The sequence below is a fragment of the Lipotes vexillifer genome, unplaced genomic scaffold, assembly GCF_000442215.2.
Source record: "Lipotes vexillifer unplaced genomic scaffold, Lipotes_vexillifer_v1.1 scaffold308, whole genome shotgun sequence".
Taxonomy (NCBI): Eukaryota; Metazoa; Chordata; class Mammalia; order Artiodactyla; family Lipotidae; genus Lipotes; species Lipotes vexillifer.
In genome coordinates, this window is record NW_006792985.1 from 56,339 (window position 1) to 75,792 (window position 19,454).

Here is a 19,454-nt window from a genome sequence, read left to right on the forward strand (position 1 = left end):
AAAAAAAAAAAAAAAAAAAAAAGAAAGAAAATGGGATCCTAACATCATCATTAATTAAATTGTTCCATCATATCTAAGAATGCATGCTACTGTCTATGTAAATTTTTTGTAGTCAATATCCTTTTTTCAAAGCTGAGAACACTTGAATCTTCTTGATGACTCAGGAAACAACAAAAGTAGGCATTTTCTTTTCGGGTTTGATAATTTAGCCAATTCTCTCACCAGTATCTGTGAATGTGTGGTCGACACATTAACAATTGCTGTCCTGATTATATTGTCTGATTATACTGTCTAATTAATGTTGAATCTAAAATTTTTACTTACTCACAGAGCTTCATATAGTACTAAAACGTCTACCTCAAGCCCAAGTCACAGCTTCTGGCTTGTCACTTATGACATGTCTTTGTGGAAATATTACAATTAACCCCTCAGTGTGCTGGGAAAACTGGACAGATACATGTAAAACAATGAAATTAGAACATTCTCTAACACCATATACAAAAATAAACTCAAAATGGATTAAAGAACTAAATATAAGACCAGATACTATAAAACTCTTGGAGGAAAACATAGGCAGAACACTCTTTGACGTAAATCACAGCAATATCTTTTTCGATCCACTTCCTACAGTAATGAAGATAAAAACAAACTGACACAGCAGTATAAAGCAACTATACTCCAATACAAAAAAAAAGAAAAAAGAAAATAAACAAATGGGACCGAATAAACTTAAAAGTGGGACTTCCCTGGTGGCACAGTTGTTATGCATCTGCCTGCCAATGCAGGGGACACAGGTTCAATCCCTGGTCCGGGAAGATCCCACATGCCGCGGAGCAACTAAGCCCATGCACAACAGCTACTGGGCCTGCGCTCTAGAGCCTGTGAGCCACAACTACCGAAGCCCGCGTACCTAGAGCCCGTGCTCCACAACAAGAGAAGCCACCGCAATGAGAAGCCTGCACACTGCAATGAAGAGTAGCCCCCGCTCGCCGCAACTAGAGAAAGTCTATGTGCAGCAACGAAGACCCAACGCAGCCAGAAAAAAAAAAAACTTAAAAGCTTTTGCACAGCAAAGGAAACCATAAACAAAATGAAAAGAAAACCCACAGAACGGGAGAAAACATTTGCAAATGAAGCAATTGACAAAGGATTAATCTCCAAAATATACAAACAGATGATGCAGAAAACAAATAACCCAATCAAAAAATGGGCAGAAGATATAAACAGACATTTCTCCAAAGACATACAGATGGCCAAAAAGCACATGAAAAGATGCTCAACATTGCTAATTATTAGAGAAATGCAAATCAAAACTACTGAGGTATGCCATCACACCAGTCAGAATGGCCATCATCAAAAAGACTACAAACAATAAATGCTGCAGAGGGTGTGGGGAAAAGGGAAACTTCCTACACTATTGGTGGGAATGTAAATTGATACAGCCACTATGGAAAACAGTATGGAGGTTCCTCAAAAAACTAAAAATAGATCTACCATATGATCCAGCAATCCCACTCCTGGGCATATATCTGGAGAAAACCATACTTCAAAAAGATACATGCACCTCAGTGTTCATTGCAGCACTGTTTACAATAGCCAAGACATGGAAGCAACCTAAAGGTCCATCGATAGATGAATGGATAAAGAAGATGTGGCATATGTGCAAAACGGAATACTACTCGGCCATGAAAAGGAATGAAATCGGGTCATTTGTAGAGATGTGGATGGATCTAGAGACTGTCATACAGAGTGAACTAAGGCAGAAAGAGAAAAACAAATATAGTATATTAACGCATATGTGTGGATCCTAGAAAAATGGTACAGATGAACTGGTTTGCGGGGCAGAAATTGAGACACAGACGTAGAGAACAAACGTACAGATGCCAAGGGGGGAAACTGGCGGGGGTGGGGGTGGTGGTGTGATGAGTTGGGAGATTGGGATTGACATGTATACACTGATGGGGATAAAATGAATGAAAAACGAATGAAATAATGCCTTTTGCAGCAACATGGATGGACCTAGAGATGATCATACTAAGTGAAGTCAGACAGAGAAAGACAAATATCAAATCATACCACTTACATGTGGAATCTAAAAAAATGATACAAATGAACTTATTTACAAAACAGAAACTGACTCACAGACTTAGAAAACAGACTTATGGGTTACCTAAGGGAAAGGAGGGGAAGGGATAAATTAGGAGGTTGGGATTAACCTATACACACTACTATATATAAAATAGATAATCAGCAAGGACCTACGGTAGAGCACAGGGAACTCTACTCAATACTCTATAATCATCTATATGGGAAATGAATCTGAAAAAGAATAGATATATGTATATGTATAACTGAATCATTTTGCTGTACACCTGAAACTAATACAACACTGTAAATCAAATATACTTCAATTAATTTAAAAAGGGAATTAACCACTTAGGAGTATAAAATAATTTTATGACTCTAGAAAGTTTTATTTTGTAATTATTTTCATATTTCTTTTTTAAATTGTTTAGAAATGAATAACAAAATATGTTTCCCCCTCCAAAAGTTTAGCTTTAATATGATATCAGTGTTTTTTCTGGCAGACAAATAGATTATTATTTTAAATAACTCAGTTGATAGGAAGATATCTTTGGAAGCTTTCCTTGTGTACATATACTAGCCCCTGGGAATTAAATATTGGTGTCAGGGCTAGGTTTAGAATTTGACCTAAAATAAGCATGCAAAATGCTTGCACAAACAGAAAAATCCCTCTGATAAACTGAAAAACATTATAAAATCAGTAACTACCAGTGAAATTATCTGTTGTGCTTCTTGGTTATAAGTACTTCTCATTTTATTCAGTGATGTATGTTTTTGTTGATGAAATTGTTGGTGTGCAAACATATAAAAATTAACCCCCCAAAAGGCAACTGGGGTCACATCTATCCTATTTTAAAACAGCAGCCTAGATTTTTTTTTAATATAGAAGGATAATGTATCAAAATATTTCGTGTTCCATCTTGCACAAGAGTGGGGCAAGTTTTCACGCTTTCCTATAGAAAAAGTTGTTAGCATATATTAATGTGCTCCCAGAGTCTTCCTTCAGCTTTCTGAAGCAAACAAGGAATCCCTTCTGAAACAACCAAGGGATGGGCATTTTTCCCTCTAAAACAGATTTGCTCTCCCAGCTAAAAGTTTGTATGTTAACCATCCCTGATGTTACTTAAACCAAAAACAACAACAACAAACAAAATAGCATAGAAAATACCAGAGCAGAACAACAGCCATTTAAAGATCCAGGAAAAGATCCAGAGACATACACTCAGGGGTCTATCTGTGTTATTCCTTAATTATTTCTTACAAAAAGGTTGGAATCTCAGCACTGCCACTTGGGCTGTAATCAGTACAACTCAGGCAACTTACTCTGATTTTATTTTTCCTTATCTATAGAGGTAGAGTAATAATACATAACAATTGTTGTTTGGAAGCTTAAATGAAATTATATATGTAGGGCTTCCCTAGTGGCGCAGTGGTTGAGAGTCCGCCTGCCGATGCAGGGGACACGGGTTCGTGCCCCGGTCCGGGAAGATCCCACGTGCCGCGGAGCGGCTGGGCCCGTGAGCCATGGCCGCTGAGCCTGCGCGTCAAGAGCCTGTGCTCCACAACAGGAGAGGCCACAACAGTGAGAGGCCTGCATACCGCAAAAAAAAAAAAAAAATCTGGTTTGCAGAAAACCTCCTTTCAGTCTTTGTCCTGTCTGCTTTCAAGTGGAGTAACTGATGCCTTATCGAGGAGACATCTATTCTCTGTGGAAGCTAATGAAGACATTAGGGTAGAGATGGACCAAGACAAGGACTTATCCAGCTCTTCTAGGGCCTGTTGCAGCATCCTGTGTGAATGCAGATCGGGGTTCTAATTGAAATTCATGTTTATGTGGGTTCATTTTTAAGCAAAGTGTTCTCTGTCTTTGAATTGGCTGCTAGGAAGTTCAGCACCCCCCTCCACCCCATCTTTGCAAGTGTATAACATTTTAAAACGACTTCCCCTGGTGGTGCAGTGGTTAAGAATCCACTTGCCAATGCAGGGGACATGGGTTTGAGCCCTGGTCCCGGAAGATCCCACATGCTGCGGAGCAACTAAGCCTGTACACCACAACTACTGAGCCTGTGTGCCACAACTACTGAAGCCCACACACCTAGAGCCTGTACTCTGCAACAAGAGAAGCCACCACAATGAGAAGCCCGCGCACTGCAATGAAGAGAAGGCCCCACTTGCGGCAATTAGAGAAAGCCCGCATGCAGCAACGAAGACCCAACGCGGCCCTAAATAAATAAATAAATTTATTTTTTTTAAAAAACAGGTTTAAAATGAAAAAATAAATAAAATAAAATAAAAGGGCATTCTAAGCTTCTGCAACAACTTATACCAATCCTTCTGCCCCTGTTCAAGTCTTCTGCCTCAAGTCTCAAGGATTAGCAACTTTCAACTGAGCGAATAAACTAAAATCACTTCATATACTTCACATCACTACCATCCGGTTTTCTCAACTGGAGATCCAGATATAACTGCACATATCAAGTAGTTTGTAACAAGATAGCTGAGACATTAGAAAGCATCATTTACTGTGTAACAAAATTACATGTTTCCTTTCATTGCTATTTCAAAAGTTCCTTGAAGGCCAAGTTTGGCCCTCTGAGGAGAAATAAGAAAACTTCTTTTCATTCTTTTTCAGTCTAAGAAAAGGAAAATTGGTAGATTCACATTTTAAGGATTTTTATAGAAAAAAATAGGTCCTTTAATACTTAAAAAATTTTTGTCATGGAAGACATGTATATGTACATGGTTCACATTCGTTCAACAAACATTATCAATTAAATGGCAGACTCTACACACATACTTCACTGACACTGAATGGCGTTGACTGTCTTCTATAGTTATTTGTAAAATGATGTAAACATAAGATACAGACAGGCATGAACAGTAACACAGTACACAACCACAGGTCTGGATGGAAGCGAAGTCTTGGTGTGAGTGCCCTGCTCCAGAACCTGGAGATGCACTTTACCTGTCGAGACACTGAGCTGCCAGACAGGCAGTTGTCAGAATCTCTTTGATGTGAGTCAGCCAGTTGGAGGCCTCCAATCTACTGAGCCATCGGTCCATGTTATGTGTTTGGTCATTACAAGCTTCCACGAGTTTGATTAAGCTCTCCTGAAGAATGTGATACCTTTCAAAAACAAGAAAAAGTTAAAAAGAAGAAAGAAAGAAAACAGAACATAGAACAATGAAGGAAGAAACCAAATCAAAAACTCAGCCTCCAATATATATCCAAGGGCAAAAGCAGCTCCAAATACTATAAAAATATTTACCTTGCTATATAATAACTTATAGGGTTAAAGACTGAAAAACTAATATTTAAACATGATTGTGAAATGCTTAAAATGCTTGCGATGGTAAACTCTTCCTCATCTGAACAGATTAAACCCAGTTTGCATAACTGAATTATCTGACTGAGGAGAGGGCCACAGCACTGCTTTTTGTGACAGGTCACAAAACAGCACCACTAACATCTGTGTCCCGTTCCCACAGAATCAACTCTGGACACCTGTACTGTCACAGCAGGGATGCCCAAGGCCAGCTCAGATCCCATTGTTTTATTAACTCTAACTCCTACCCACTCACCCACCCAAAAGCAATTATAAACCACTAATTGCAAGCATAAAGGAGATGATAAAGGTAGAGGAAACAAGGTGTGAAAATAAGTGTGTGCAGGGAAATTAAATGTCTAAGTCTTTTTGACTAAGGAAAATATAATTATGCACAGCATATCTTTTCAGTAAGTTTGGTGACTGCTGATCTACAAGTAGAGGAGCAGACCTCATGGTGATGAAATTTCAGAGCTAACAGAGAAAAAATGCTATCTGATCAAAACTCACTTCTGAGCATCCACCATAAGTTTTCTACTTATCTTATAAAACACAAGGACAGGATATCCAGCCAATTTTTGACTCAAGTTAATATGAAGGTTCATTTGAAAACTTGTGATTTTTGAATAGCTAAGGGCTCACCCACTCTAAATATCTTCAAATAAGAGTCCAGTACTGTCTCCCAAATCTTTTACCTCTCAATGGACTTATGAATCCGCCTCCACTGGGGATAATGAGCTTCTTGTTCAAAGCCACCTCCTTTGGCTCTAGCTTGCTGAGCTACGTTTAGAGGTCGGGTGTCAATGATGTAGCCACGCTTTCCTGCCCTGAGGGTAGCATTTATCAGCTTCTCATCTTCTTTGCACCGTCTCCCATTTGTGCCAGTGAGTGGCTGACCACTTCGCATAATAACCTACAAGGACAATAGAGTCTAAAATTTAACAGTAGCTGCTTTTTAGAGTTTCTGAAAGCAGAAATGAATTAGCTAGATTAAGAGTATCTCAAAAAACAATTCTGTAAAGAGTAATGTACCACAGTGTTCATTGCAGCTCTATTTACAATAGCCAGGACATGGAAGCAACCTAAGTGTCCACTGACAGATGAATAGATAAAGAAGATGTGGCACATATATACAATGGAATATTACTCAGCCATAAAAAGAAACGAAATTCAGTTATTTGTAGTGAGGTGGATGGACCTAGAGTCTGTCATACAGAGTGAAGTAAGTCAGAAAGAGAAAAACAAATACCATATACTAACACATATATATGGAATCTAAAGAAAATGGTCATGAAGAACATGGCGGGGGCTTCCCTGGTGGCGCAGTGGTTGAGAATCTGCCTGCTAATGCAGGGGACACGGGTTCGAGCCCTGGTCTGGGAAGATCCCACATGCCGCAGAGCAACTAGGCCTGTGAGCCACAACTACTGAGCCTGAGTGTCTGGAGCCTGTGCTCTGCAACAAGAGAGGCCGCGATAGTGAGAGGCCGTTCACCACGATGAAGAGTGGCCCTCGCTTGCCACAACTAGAGAAAGCCCTCACACAGAAACGAAGACCCAACACAGCCCTAAATAAATAAATAAATTTAAAGATAAATAAATAAATAAAGACTCCTGTTCTCTGTTAAAAAAAAAAAAAGAACCTAGGGGCATGACGGGAATAAAGATGCAGACCTACTAGAGAATGGACTTGAGGATGCAGGGAGGGGGAAGGGTAAGCTGGGACAAAGTGAGAGAGTGGCATGGACATATATACACTACCAAATGTAGAACCAATAGCTAGTGGGAAGCAGCCGCATAGCACAGGGACATCAGCTCGGTGCTCTGTGACCACCTAGAGGGGTGGGATAAGGAGGGTGGGAGGGAGACGCAAGAAGGAGGGGATATGGGGATATAAGTTATACGTATAGCTGATTCACTTTGTTATACAGCAGAAACTAACACAACATTGTAAAGCAATTATACTCCAATAAAGATGTTTAAAAGAATAAAAAAATTGTGTGTCACTTCGGAGATGAATTTGATCCTAAAACAAAAAATGTTTCTATGTATTGACAATAGTTAATCATTGCAAAACAAAAACAAGACTTGCACTTTTACACGATTTTTCTTCCTACTATCTCAAAATACTTTCACATAATAAATTATAGTTCCTCTTTAAGATCAAATATTACAATTCATTTAGTCAGCGAATTAATTATCCAGCAGATCTGGGCCTGTAATTAAGATAATAATAACAGCTTACACACCAGGAAACTTTGGCTTCAACTACATAAACTTAGGGTTGGCAGGTTTTATCAAGAATTATGAAGAGAAAAGGCACCGATGGTAAAATTTAAAAAATTTATGTACTATTATTCTTGTTTTGGGAATCACTTTCAATATCTTGAAAACTACTTATTTATTCTTTATTCTCCAGTGGCCTTCTTCCAGTATTCCAGGACTTAACCACTTGTCTCCAAAGACCAAAAACTACATACTTCGAAGTCTGCTTTTGAAACTTTTCTCAAGAAATCAATATCTGTTATACTGATCTATTCCCTGGCGAATGGTTTAGAATTATTTCAAGCTCGTCCCATAATACAGGGGTCCCCAACCTCCAGGCCGCAGACCGGTACCAGCCCACGGCCTGTTAGGAACCAGGCCGCAGAGTAGGAGGTGAGTGGTAGGCGGGCGAGCGAAGCTTCATCTGCCGCTCCCCATCACCTGCATTACTGCCTGAGCCACCCCCCACCCTTTCAGTGGAAAAACTGTCTTCCATGAAGAGTCCCTGGTGCCAAAAAGGTTGGGGACCAGTGCCATAATACATACTGTTATCTTAACTACCCTGAAATTTAACATAAGGAAGGTCATCCAGAGGATGACAATGGCTAACTCTCAGACTGCACTTACCATGTAACTGGACACAATAACATATTTTATGAGTTGTTAAAATGCTTTATGGTGAACCCTAGTGAAGAGAAATACTGCTGAGCAGGCAAGATAGGTGACCTGATTTCTAGAAATCCCTTTATCCTAAATATCTACATTTGACTTACTACCAGGGGAAAAAGGAAAATGGAAGATAGCTATAACTTACCCACTCATTTACTATTGAATTCAAAATGAGAAGCAGAGTTTACTGACAAAGAGAAAATAAGAGGAGAGAAATAAACTTCAAAAATATTTAGGAAACGAACACACAGTGAGCACTTGCCTATTCAATTCCTGACTCCTGTGTTTACTTAAGTTGTGACTAATGACATGTGTCACTCTTTTCCCTTCTGAAAATAAAAACGTCTGTTCAATTTACCTTTCACAGGAAAATCTGGTGAGAATAATTAAAATAAAGTATCATACCATTATTCCGGTTAGAGAAATTTATTTTTCTACCTAAGAGTGTTCATTTTAAGTATAAACTAAACATTAGCTCTCTTTGTACTGAGTCCTAAAGATAAATTTCTTTGGGCTTTTCTAAGGTTAAGCAGCATCATGGAAAGAATTCAAAGTCATGTCCTGATCACAGAAAACACTCTACTCCTGATTCCCTAAAGCTTAAATAACAGAAGTCCCAGCGGGAGAGACTAATCATTTCAATGAACAGGTACACAGAAAAGGGGAACATTTCTAAGAACCTCAAACCAAGTCTTCCAGTCGATTAAGCAGCAGTATTTATTGTTCACTTACCATTCCATTTTTTTTATGATAATAGCTGAGTACTGGGAAGCGTCCTCCATGTCGAAACGTAGCTACCTTCCGAAGAGCTTCATCATCGATGGCTTTGGGTACTATGACAATTGGTGGGTAAGAGGGGCAAACAGCAAATTCCTTATTGACATAGCTTAACCTCCATTCACTGGTCTGAAAAACACAAAATACTTCAAAGCTAAGCAAGTATCTCAATGTCACAAAATAATCTGAAAACTTTTAAAGGAGCTTAGAGATCAATTTTCATACAGTGAAGAAGACATCTCACAGGAATTTAATAGAAGGATACCTAGCCCATACTTAAATACTTCCACAGAAAAGGAGCTCCACTCTTCAGGGCCAGCTTCCTACAGTGCTAGGTATCCCTAGTTCCTAGAAAGTTCTTCCTCCTATTGAGCAAAACTTATTGCTCTGTAACTTCCTCTATTGTTGTTTACTGTGATTTCAGTACAAGTTCCCCATTTCACATGACATCTTATGGAATATATGAAAGAGTTGTTTCTCCCTTAGTCTTCTATTCTCCAAGTTAAATATATTAAGTATATTTATGAATATTGGGGCCAACATCATCTCATTCATTCTTGTCTTGGTACCATTTACTTTGTTAATGGTACTCTTAAAGTACAGCAACGGGAAGACTAAAACTCCAGATGATGCTTAACGAGAACAGAACACTGCTAATACTTACATCAAACCCCTTGCTCATTTCTGTTATTTAAAAAAGGAGAAAAATGAGGAAAGACTGTTAACATCTCTCTTAAAGCAATAAACAATACTAAGAAAGATTATACTTAGAAGTCAATGAAATAATTTCAAACTCAGTATGCTAAGAACCAAAAGTATACAACATAAAACTATCAAATGACAACTTATTTCTAACATGAAAAATGAAAATCACTTAAAGACTGTAAAAAGCTTTGCACAGCAAAAAACAAACAAAATTATGTGTATGTAAATTTCAATTATGTTCCTATAAATCAGAGTTGCCCTAACATGCTGGCCATGGCTTGTAGTATCAGGAGGATAAACCAAAGCATGTCTGATAAATGTATTTAAAAAAATAATCCTTTTACAAGATACAATATCATATTTTGGTTTTTTTTATTGTTTGTTTTGTTTGTTTTGTCTTTTGTTTTTTGTGTGTTTTTTGCGGTACGCAGGCCTCTCACTGTTGTGGCCTCTCCCGTTGTGGAGCATAGGCTCCGGACGCGCAGGCTCAGTGGCCATGGCTCACGGGCCCAGCCGCTCTGCAGCATGTGGGATCTTCCCAGACCGGGACATGAACCCGCGTCCCCTGCATTGGCAGGCGGACTCAACCACTGCGCCACCAGGGAAGCCCCAATATCATATTTTTTAATTAAATTTTTCTCACTGTTCAGTTATTCACATTACTAATTTAAAAGACAGTTTCTAAAAAATTATTTTTTAAAAAGTTACCTGTTTCCTGCTCACACATCATCTAATTCCCTTTCCCCAGAAGCAACCATTTTCAACTCTTTCAGCTTTTTTTTGTTTTTTTTTTAATTTTTGGCTGTTTTTCACAATTAGGTATTACTTACTGATTTCCCACTCCAGAGAATGCTATGTTTCTTCATTGACCTGCAATGCCACTTCTGTCAAATATTAACTTTCCACACGTTGGCCTCTCTATTCTGTCCCACTTGTCTAGCTGCAGCAAGTCCATTCATGGCTTTTAGAATAAGCTTTGTATTTAGTAGGCTAAGTCTCCTAGAATCCTCTTCCCTCGTTCTTGTTCTTCAAGAGCAACTTGGTTCCCCTTGATCCTTTGCTCTTTCATGTAACTTTTATCAAATTCCACTTAAAAACCCACTGGTGTTTTAATAAGATGGCACTGACTTTATAGATTGATTTGGAGACATCTTTATAATAAAATATTTAATATCCTTGTCTATGAGCATAGTGTCCCTCCACTTTCCAAAGCTTTCTTAATTTTTCAATAAAGTTTTAAAATTCTCTCAATAAGCATCTTTCATATCTTTTCTTATACTCCTAGGAACATTATATTTTTATGGCATTTAAGTTGTATGTCTTCAAAATTATGTTTGGTGTAGAGAAATGCCTACAATTTCAAGATTCTTTCAGTTTCCTATGTAGAGAAGCATATAATCAACAACTAAGAGCAGGGACTTCCCTGATGGTCCAATGGTTAAGACTTTGCGCTCCCAGTGCAGGGGGGCAGGTTTAACCCCTGATCAGGGAATTAAGATCCCACGTACTGGGCTTCCCTGGTGGCGCAGTGGTTGAGAGTCCGCCTGCCGATGCAGGGGACGTGGGTTCGCGCCCCGGTCCGGGAGGATCCCACATGCCGCGGAGCGGCTGGGCCCGTGAGCCATGGCCGCTGAGCCTGCGCGTCCGGAGCCTGTGCTCCGCAGCGGGAGAGGCCACAACAGTGAGAGGCCCACGTACCGCAAAAAAAAAAAAAAAAAAAACCCCCCGAACTGCGGGGCAAAAAAAAAAAAAAAAAAAACCCCCCGAACTGCGGGGCAAAAAAAAAAAAAAAAAAAACCCCCCGAACTGCGGGGCAAAAAAAAAAAAAAAAAAAACCCCCCGAACTGCGGGGCAAAAAAAAAAAAAAAAAAAACCCCCCGAACTGCGGGGCAAAAAAAAAAAAAAAAAAAACCCCCCGAACTGCGGGGCAAAAAAAAAAAAAAAAAAAACCCCCCGAACTGCGGGGCAAAAAAAAAAAAAAAAAAAACCCCCCGAACTGCGGGGCAAAAAAAAAAAAAAAAAAAACCCCCCGAACTGCGGGGCAAAAAAAAAAAAAAAAAAAAATCCCACGTACTGGGGGGCCAAAAAAAAAAAAAAAAAAAGATCCCACGTACTGCGTGGCCAAAAAAACAAAACAAAAAAACCCAATTAATAGCAATTTTGCTTCTTTCATTTCAATCCTAATACCCTTTATTTTTCCTTCTTGTCTTCCTGAGTCAGCTATGAGTAGCGATGGCGCACATCTCTGTCAAATGAAAGATTTGCTTTGTGTATATTTTTGTTTTTGTAACTACCCTGTATCAGATTAAATTCCTTTCAAATCCAACTCTGCTAAGAGCTTTTATCATAAGTAGATGTTTAATTTTATCCAATTGCTTTTTTTCTCTTCTAATTTTGTTTCACCATGTATGTAATTTGTCTTTTCTCTTTGGTTAATTTTGTGATATTCTCTTTGCCTTACTGTTCGATAGCTGAACTCAATACATCTAAGTAAAAATTTCCTTTCGATTATCCTACATGGTGTTTGCTGGGATACCCTTGTGCATCTTTACAGTCCATACTTTCCCCTCCACACCCAATACTAGGAAATCACTAATCTGCTTTCGGTCACTTTTAGTGTCTTATCTAAGAAATCTTTGCCTAATCTATGGTCATAAAGATTTTCTCCTGTGTTTTCTTCAAGAAATTGTATACCTTTAGCTCTTATGTTTTGGTCTATAATATATTTTGAGTTAATTTTTGTGGATGGAAGTAAAGGTCTAGATCTATCTTTTATCAGTCCAATTGTTCCAATGCCATTAGTTGAAAAAAACTCTCCTTTACCTATAGAATTGTCTAGGCACCTTTGGCAAAAATTGACCACAAATGGGAGAGTTTATCTCTAGACCTTCTATCCTGTTCCATGGATTTATATATCTATCCTTAAGCCAATATACCACATTCTCTTGATTACTGTAACCTGATAGTAAATTTTGAAATCAAGTAATTTAAATAATTTAGTTATTTTTTTTCAAAGTTGTTTTGGCTAGTCTAGTAACTCTGCAGTTCCATATAAATTTCAGGATAATCTTGGCAATTTCTACAAAGACATCTATTGGAATTTTGATAGGAGTTGCATTGAATCAATGCAACTCCAACTCAATAATGAGAGGTCAGCAAACTATAGTACACAAGCCAAATCCAGGCCCCTGCTTGTTTTTGTAAATGCAGGCATACCTCAGAGACATTGCAGGTTTGGTTCCAGACCACTGCAATGAAGTGAATATTGCAACAAAGCGAGTCACAAATTTTTTGCTTTCCCAATGCATGTATAAGTTATGTTTACACTATACTGTAGTCTATTAAGTGTGCAACATCAATATGTCTTAAAAAAATAAAATGTACATACCTTAATTTTAAAATATTTTGTTGCTAAAAAATGCTAACCATCATCTGAGCCTTTAGCAAGTCATAATCTTTCTGCTGGTGGAGGATTTGAAATGTTTTCAGAATTACCAAAATGCAACAGAGACATGAAGTAAGCAAATGCTGTTGGAAAAATGGCACTGAAAGACTTGCTTGACATGGGATTGCCACAAACCTTCAATTTGTAAAGAACACAATATCTGAAAAGCACAATAAGATGAAAACGCAATAAAATGAGGTATGCCTGTAAGATACTGTTGGAACACAGCACCACCCATTCATTGATATATTATATATTGCTGTTTTCATGCTGTAACAGCAGAGTGGAGCAGCTGCAACAAAGATTTCATGACCCCCAAAGCCTAAAGTATTTACTATTGGGTCCTTTACACAACTCAGCCTATTACTGATCTTAACCATATTGTCTTCCAATCCATGAACATGTGTTTCTCCTTTTATTTAGATGTCCTTTAACTTCTCTCAGCAATGTTTTATGTTTTTCAGTGTATAGATCCTGCCCTTTTGTTAAATTTATTACTAAGTATTTTATTCCGTTTAAGATTGCTTATTGCCAGTTAGATTTTGTACGCTTGTACCGAGCAACCTTGCTAAACTTATTAGTTCTAGTTATTTTGTTCATTTCTGCTCTTATTTTTATCATTTCATTCTTTCAAGTTACTTTGTTCATTTTTTTTCCCAGTTTCTTAAGTTGGAGCTTAAGTTGGTGATTTTAGACCTTTCTTCTTGTTTTATATTAGCACTTTATTATAAGTTTCCCTCTAAACATTGCTTTAGCTATATTCTACAAATTTTGATATTATCATTCAGTTCAAAATATTTCCTAATTTCCTTTCTGATTTCATCTTTGAGTTACAGATTATTTACAAGCATTTTGTTTAATTTAGAAATACTCCGGGTATTCCTCGATACCTTAGTGTTAACTGATTTCTAATATAATTACTTTGTGATCAGGGATTATATACTGTATGGTTTCAATCCTTTTAAATTTATTGATATTTATGTAATAGCGCAGCGTATATTCTCTCTTAGAAAACATACCATGTGCTCTTGCATGGTGTTTATTCTGCAGAAGTTGGGAAGCAGTATTCAACGAATATCAGAGAGTGTTGTTCAGATTCTCTGTCTCTACTTGTTTTGTTGTTTTGTTTTAGTTTAGTTGTTCTATTACTTGCTGAGAGGGCAGTTTAAACAATCTACAATCATCACAGAATTGCTTATTTCTTCATTTCCATCAATTTTGGCTATCAGGCATAAATATTTATTTTTATATATAAATCATTATGTTGTCCTGATGAATTTTATTATTATGGAATGACCCTCTTTATTTGATAATATTCTGTGTCTTGAAGTTTTTTTTTAATCTGGAATTAATAAAGCTACTTTTTTTATACTTATTATTTTCATGGCACATTCCCCCCCCCCCATTTATTTTCAATCTGTCTCTTTATATTCAAAATGCATCTCTTGTACACAGCAATATTTGCATCTTGCTTTTTTTTCTTCTTTTTTGGCCACACCACGCAGCTTGAGGGATCTCAGTTCCCCGACCAGGGACTGAACCCAAGCCCTCAGCAGTGAAAGCCTTGGAATCCTAACCACTAGGCCACCAGGGAACTCCCTTGCTTTTTTTAATTCATTCTGACAGTCTCTGCCTTTTAATTGGAGCATTTAGCTCACCAATATTAAATATTGATACAGCTGGATTTTAGTCTAGCATTTATTTTCTGTTTGCCCCTTCAGTTTTTATTGCTGTTTCTTCTTTCCCACTTTCTTTTGGATTATTTAAATACTTTTTAGAATTGCACTTTAATGTATTAATCTTTTAATTATACCTCTTAACATTTTTAAGAAGTGACTGCTTAAGACAATGGTTCGCAGCTAGGGGTGATTTTGCCCCAAAAGAACATCTGTCAATGACTGAAGACGACTGGGGTTGGAGGAGAAGAGTGCTACTGGCACCTAGTGGCAGAGGCCCGGGATATGCCAAACATCCTACAATGCACAGGACAGCTTCTCACAACAAAGAATCATCCAGCCCAAATGTCAACAGTGCCAACTTCCAGAAACTCTGCTCTAGGGATTATAATATATATTGTTAATTTAAATATTAGCCCACATTACGTAATATGTAAAAACCCTGAAGCTGTACTGATCTATATCCATTCAGCCACACCACACCCTGTCATTTTTAATGACATAGTTTCCATATGTAATATGTCTACATATACTATAAACACCACAAAGGCAATGCCATAGTTTGTTTTTGTTTTTTAAATAAATTTATTTATATATTTATTTATTTTTGGCTGCATTGGGTCTTCGTTGCTGTGTGTGGGCTCCTCGTGGTGGCTTCTCTTGTTGCGGAGCACAGGCTTCCATAGTTGTGGCATGTGGGCTCAGTAGTTGTGGCTCGCGGGCTCTAGAGCGCAGGTTCAGTAGTTGTGGTGCACGGGCTTAGCTGCTCCGCAGCATGTGGGATCTTCCCGGACCAGGGCTCAAACCCGTGTCCCCTGCACTGGCAGCAGATTCTTAACCACTGCGCCACCCAGGGAAGCCCCCAATGCCACAGTTTTTGCTTTAAGTAGTCATACATATTTTAAAGACACTAAAAAGAAAAAAATAGGGCTTCTCTGGTGGCGCAGTGGTTGAGAGTCCGCCTGCCGATTCAGGGGGCACGGGTTCATGCCCCGGTCCAGGAAGATCCCACATGCCGCAGAGCGGCTAGGCCCGTGAGCCACGGCCGCTGAGCCTGCGCATCCGGAGCCTGTGCTCCGCCACGGGAGAGGTCACAACAGTGAGAGGCCCGTGTACCACAACAAAAAAAAAAAAAAGAAAAAAGAAAAAACATAGCTTGTTATATTTACCTAGAATTTACCATTTGCAATATTCTTCAATCATTTTGAATATTCAGGTTTTCCTCTGGTATTATTTCCCTTCAGTCTGAAGAACTTCCTTTAACATTTCTTATAGTGAAGGTCTCTTGGTGACAAATTCTTAGCTTCTTTTTATCTGAAAATGTTGTCTCACCTTCCTCCTTGAAAGATACTTTCACCAGATACAGAATTCAGGGTTGGTAGGTTTTACTCCTTTCAACACTTTAAAAGTTTTGTCTTCTAGTCACCATGATTTCTGATGAATAGTCCACGGTCGTTTGAATTCTCTGTGTATGTAATGTGTTTTTATCTGGCAGCTTTCAAGATCTTCATGTTATCATAGTTCATTGACAGTCTGACTTTGATGTGCCTAGCATGATTTTCTTCATACTCATCTTGTTTGGGGCTTGCTGAGTTTTTTGAATTCAGAAAATTCACCAAATTTTTAGTTTCTGAACATTATTTCTTTAAATATTTTTTCTACCTATTCTATTCTTTCCTGGATCTGTAATTACACATATACTAGACATTTTGATATTGTTCCACATGTTCCTGAGGCTCTATTTTTCCATAATTTCTCTTCTCTTTTTATTTCTCCAAATAATTTCTATTGCTCTAATTTCAATTTTACTGTTTCTGTCCTCTGTCATTTAGCCTAGTGAATATTTTATTTCAGATACAAATTTTTCAAAAAATGCTGAGTTCCATTTGACTCTTCTTAATGTTTTCTATTTCTCTGCTGAGGTTTCCTGTCTTTTCTCTCATTTTAAGCATAGTTTCCTTTATGGAAAATTGGGCAGTTTAAACAGCTGCTCGAAAGATCTTGTATGACCACTTGAACATCTGAGTCATCTTGGGGTTGGCAATTGTGGATTGTCTTTTGTTTTTTGCAAAGAGCCCAGCTTTTGGTGTTACTAAAGAGGTTTAGTTTAGTCAAAAAAACCAAAGCCCATGTCATCATCAGACTTCAGATTCTTCCTTCTTTGCTTCCACTTTCTTCTCCTCAGCTGGGACAGCACTGGGGGAGGGGCAGGACCTCCTGCTGGGGCAGCACCAGCTGCTGGGGCAGGCCCACCTGCCCCCACATTGCAGATGAGGCTCCTGATGTTGACACTGGCCAAAGCCTTTGCAAACAAGCCTGGCCAGAAAGGTTCAACATTTACACCTGCTGCTTTAATGAAGGCATTGATCCTATCCTCTGTGACCGTCACCTCAGTCGTGCAGGATGAGGGCCGAGTAGATGCAGGCGAGCTCCGAGACGGAGGCCATGGTGTGGGCGAGTGCTAGACAGGTGCTGCCAGGAGCGATGCTAGTCACCGGATGAAGTGAGGGCTGCACCCCAACGCAGCCTTAGCTTCCTCAGAAGGACCAAGCACCTTAGCGGCAGCTGATGAAAGGGAGCTGATTGTCTTTTTTCTTGAGAACGGGTCATAATATCCTGGCTTAACTTCGGACTGCATCCTGGACATTGTGAATGTCCAGAAACTGAATTCTATTACACACCTTTGAAGAGTGTTATGGTTCTGTTTTACAAGGAACCAGCTTGTTCAGGCTTAAACTGCAAACTCTGTAACATCTGAGGTGCACGGCAGCTCAGACCTTAGCTCTGACTGCTCCCAGTCTGTCCCATGCAATCATGGGTCAAGAGTCAGCCAGAGATTCAGGGTTATATACAGAATCAAGGTTCCCCTCCTCTGGCTCTCTGGTTCCCCAAGCCCTTCCTCCCACCAGAGAGAAAGTGGGCTTTTCACCAGAATGTTAGCGTCCTATACCATCAATGCCATAACTTCACTGACCTCAGGACAAGGCCTGCAAAATAGGAAATTCACTCTGTCATTCACTTCCTCTAAGTTTTGACTCCCCTCTAAAATATGCTGATTTCTGTTCACTTACCAGAGCCTCCAAGTAGTAGTTTTCTGTATTTTATTCATAGTTTGTCATTGTATATCTGCAGGAGGTCTTGTCAGATAGAAGCTACTCAACCATTACCTTATCATCATCTTTGTTGTATATAATTTCTGAAGCAGTAGATTGGGGGAGTGCAGATACACTATATATGTGTATTTCCGCAAGTATCTGAAATAATATTTCATGATATCCTAGAATAAAAGCATGTTAAAAGGGGAGGAACTCTTAAAGATCATTTGTCCAATACTTTCATCGTGTAGACTTGGAAACTGAGTCCCAGAAAGTCAAGCAGCCAACATATCTGGGATGCAACATAAGATATCTTGATAGCTAGTTTTAGTACTCTGTCTTCTCAACACCATACATCTCTTTTGGATAAAATAGAGAAGAAGGGACTGGCTAATACTATTTAGAAAGATTTTTAGATGGTCAAAAAACCTTACTCAACGAATACTGACTAAGTGATATATGTCTACCTGGCAGAGGATTCCAAAGATATATAGAAGGCCTTATTGTCCTTTTGTCCTATCCTGCATAAATGCACACATTCCTATATTCATTCGCTCAACAAATATCTACTGCCTGCCAATCATGTGCTAAGAATACAGTAGATACCCTGAGAAAACCATAATTCAAAAAGAGTCATGTACCACAATGTTCACTATAGCTCTATTTACAATAGCCAGGACATGGAAACAACCTAAGTGTCCATCAACAGATGAATGGATAAAGAAGATATGGCACATATATACAATGGAATATTACTGAACCATAAAAAGAAACGAAATTGAGTTATTTGTAGTGAAGTGCATGGACCTAGAGTCTGTCATACAGAGTGAAGTAAGTCAGAAACAGAAAAACAAATACTGTATGCTAACACATATATATGGAATCTAAAAAAAAAAAAAAAGGTTCTGAGTATCCTAGGGGCAGGACAGGAATAAAGATGCAGACGTAGAGAATGGACTTGAGGACACAGGGAGGGGGAAGGGTAAGCTGGGACGAAGTGAGAGAGTGGCATGGACTTATATATACACTACCAAATGTAAAATAGATAGCTAGTGGGAAGCAGCTGCATAGCACAGGGCAGCTCGGGGCTTTGTGACCACCTAGAGGGGTGGGATAGGGAGGGTGGAAGGGAGACGCAAGAGGGAGGAGGTATGGAGATATACGTATAAGTACAGTTGATTCACTTTGTTATAAAGCAGAAACTAACACACCATTGTAAAGCAATTATACTCCAATAAAGATGTTAAAAAAAAAAGAATACAGTAGAGAATAAGAATGAAATGTATGTTTCCCACCGTCCTAAAGTTTATATTCTAGCAGCTTGTATCCTAAACCAGAAGAGAGACAATAAACAAACAATGAATAAAAAGCTTTCACATTAGTGACCCCATCCTACTTGAAGCCCGCTCTTC

General features: G+C 38.7%; 1 protein-coding gene and 1 pseudogene across 1 annotated transcript in view; both read right to left on the reverse strand.

Annotated features, from left to right (window-relative positions):
• The window catches only part of MTMR9 (myotubularin related protein 9), an 82,724-nt gene that overhangs the window by 35,590 nt on the left and 27,680 nt on the right, over positions 1-19,454 (reverse strand). The window contains exons 4-6 of the mRNA XM_007466138.1: positions 9,077-9,250; positions 6,107-6,324; positions 5,051-5,212 (exon numbers count right to left, since the gene is read on the reverse strand). Coding sequence (XP_007466200.1) covers positions 5,051-5,212; positions 6,107-6,324; positions 9,077-9,250 — 554 coding nt within the window. The remainder of the gene's footprint in view (positions 1-5,050; positions 5,213-6,106; positions 6,325-9,076; positions 9,251-19,454) is intronic.
• Positions 17,055-17,394, reverse strand: LOC103075218 (60S acidic ribosomal protein P1 pseudogene; annotated as a pseudogene).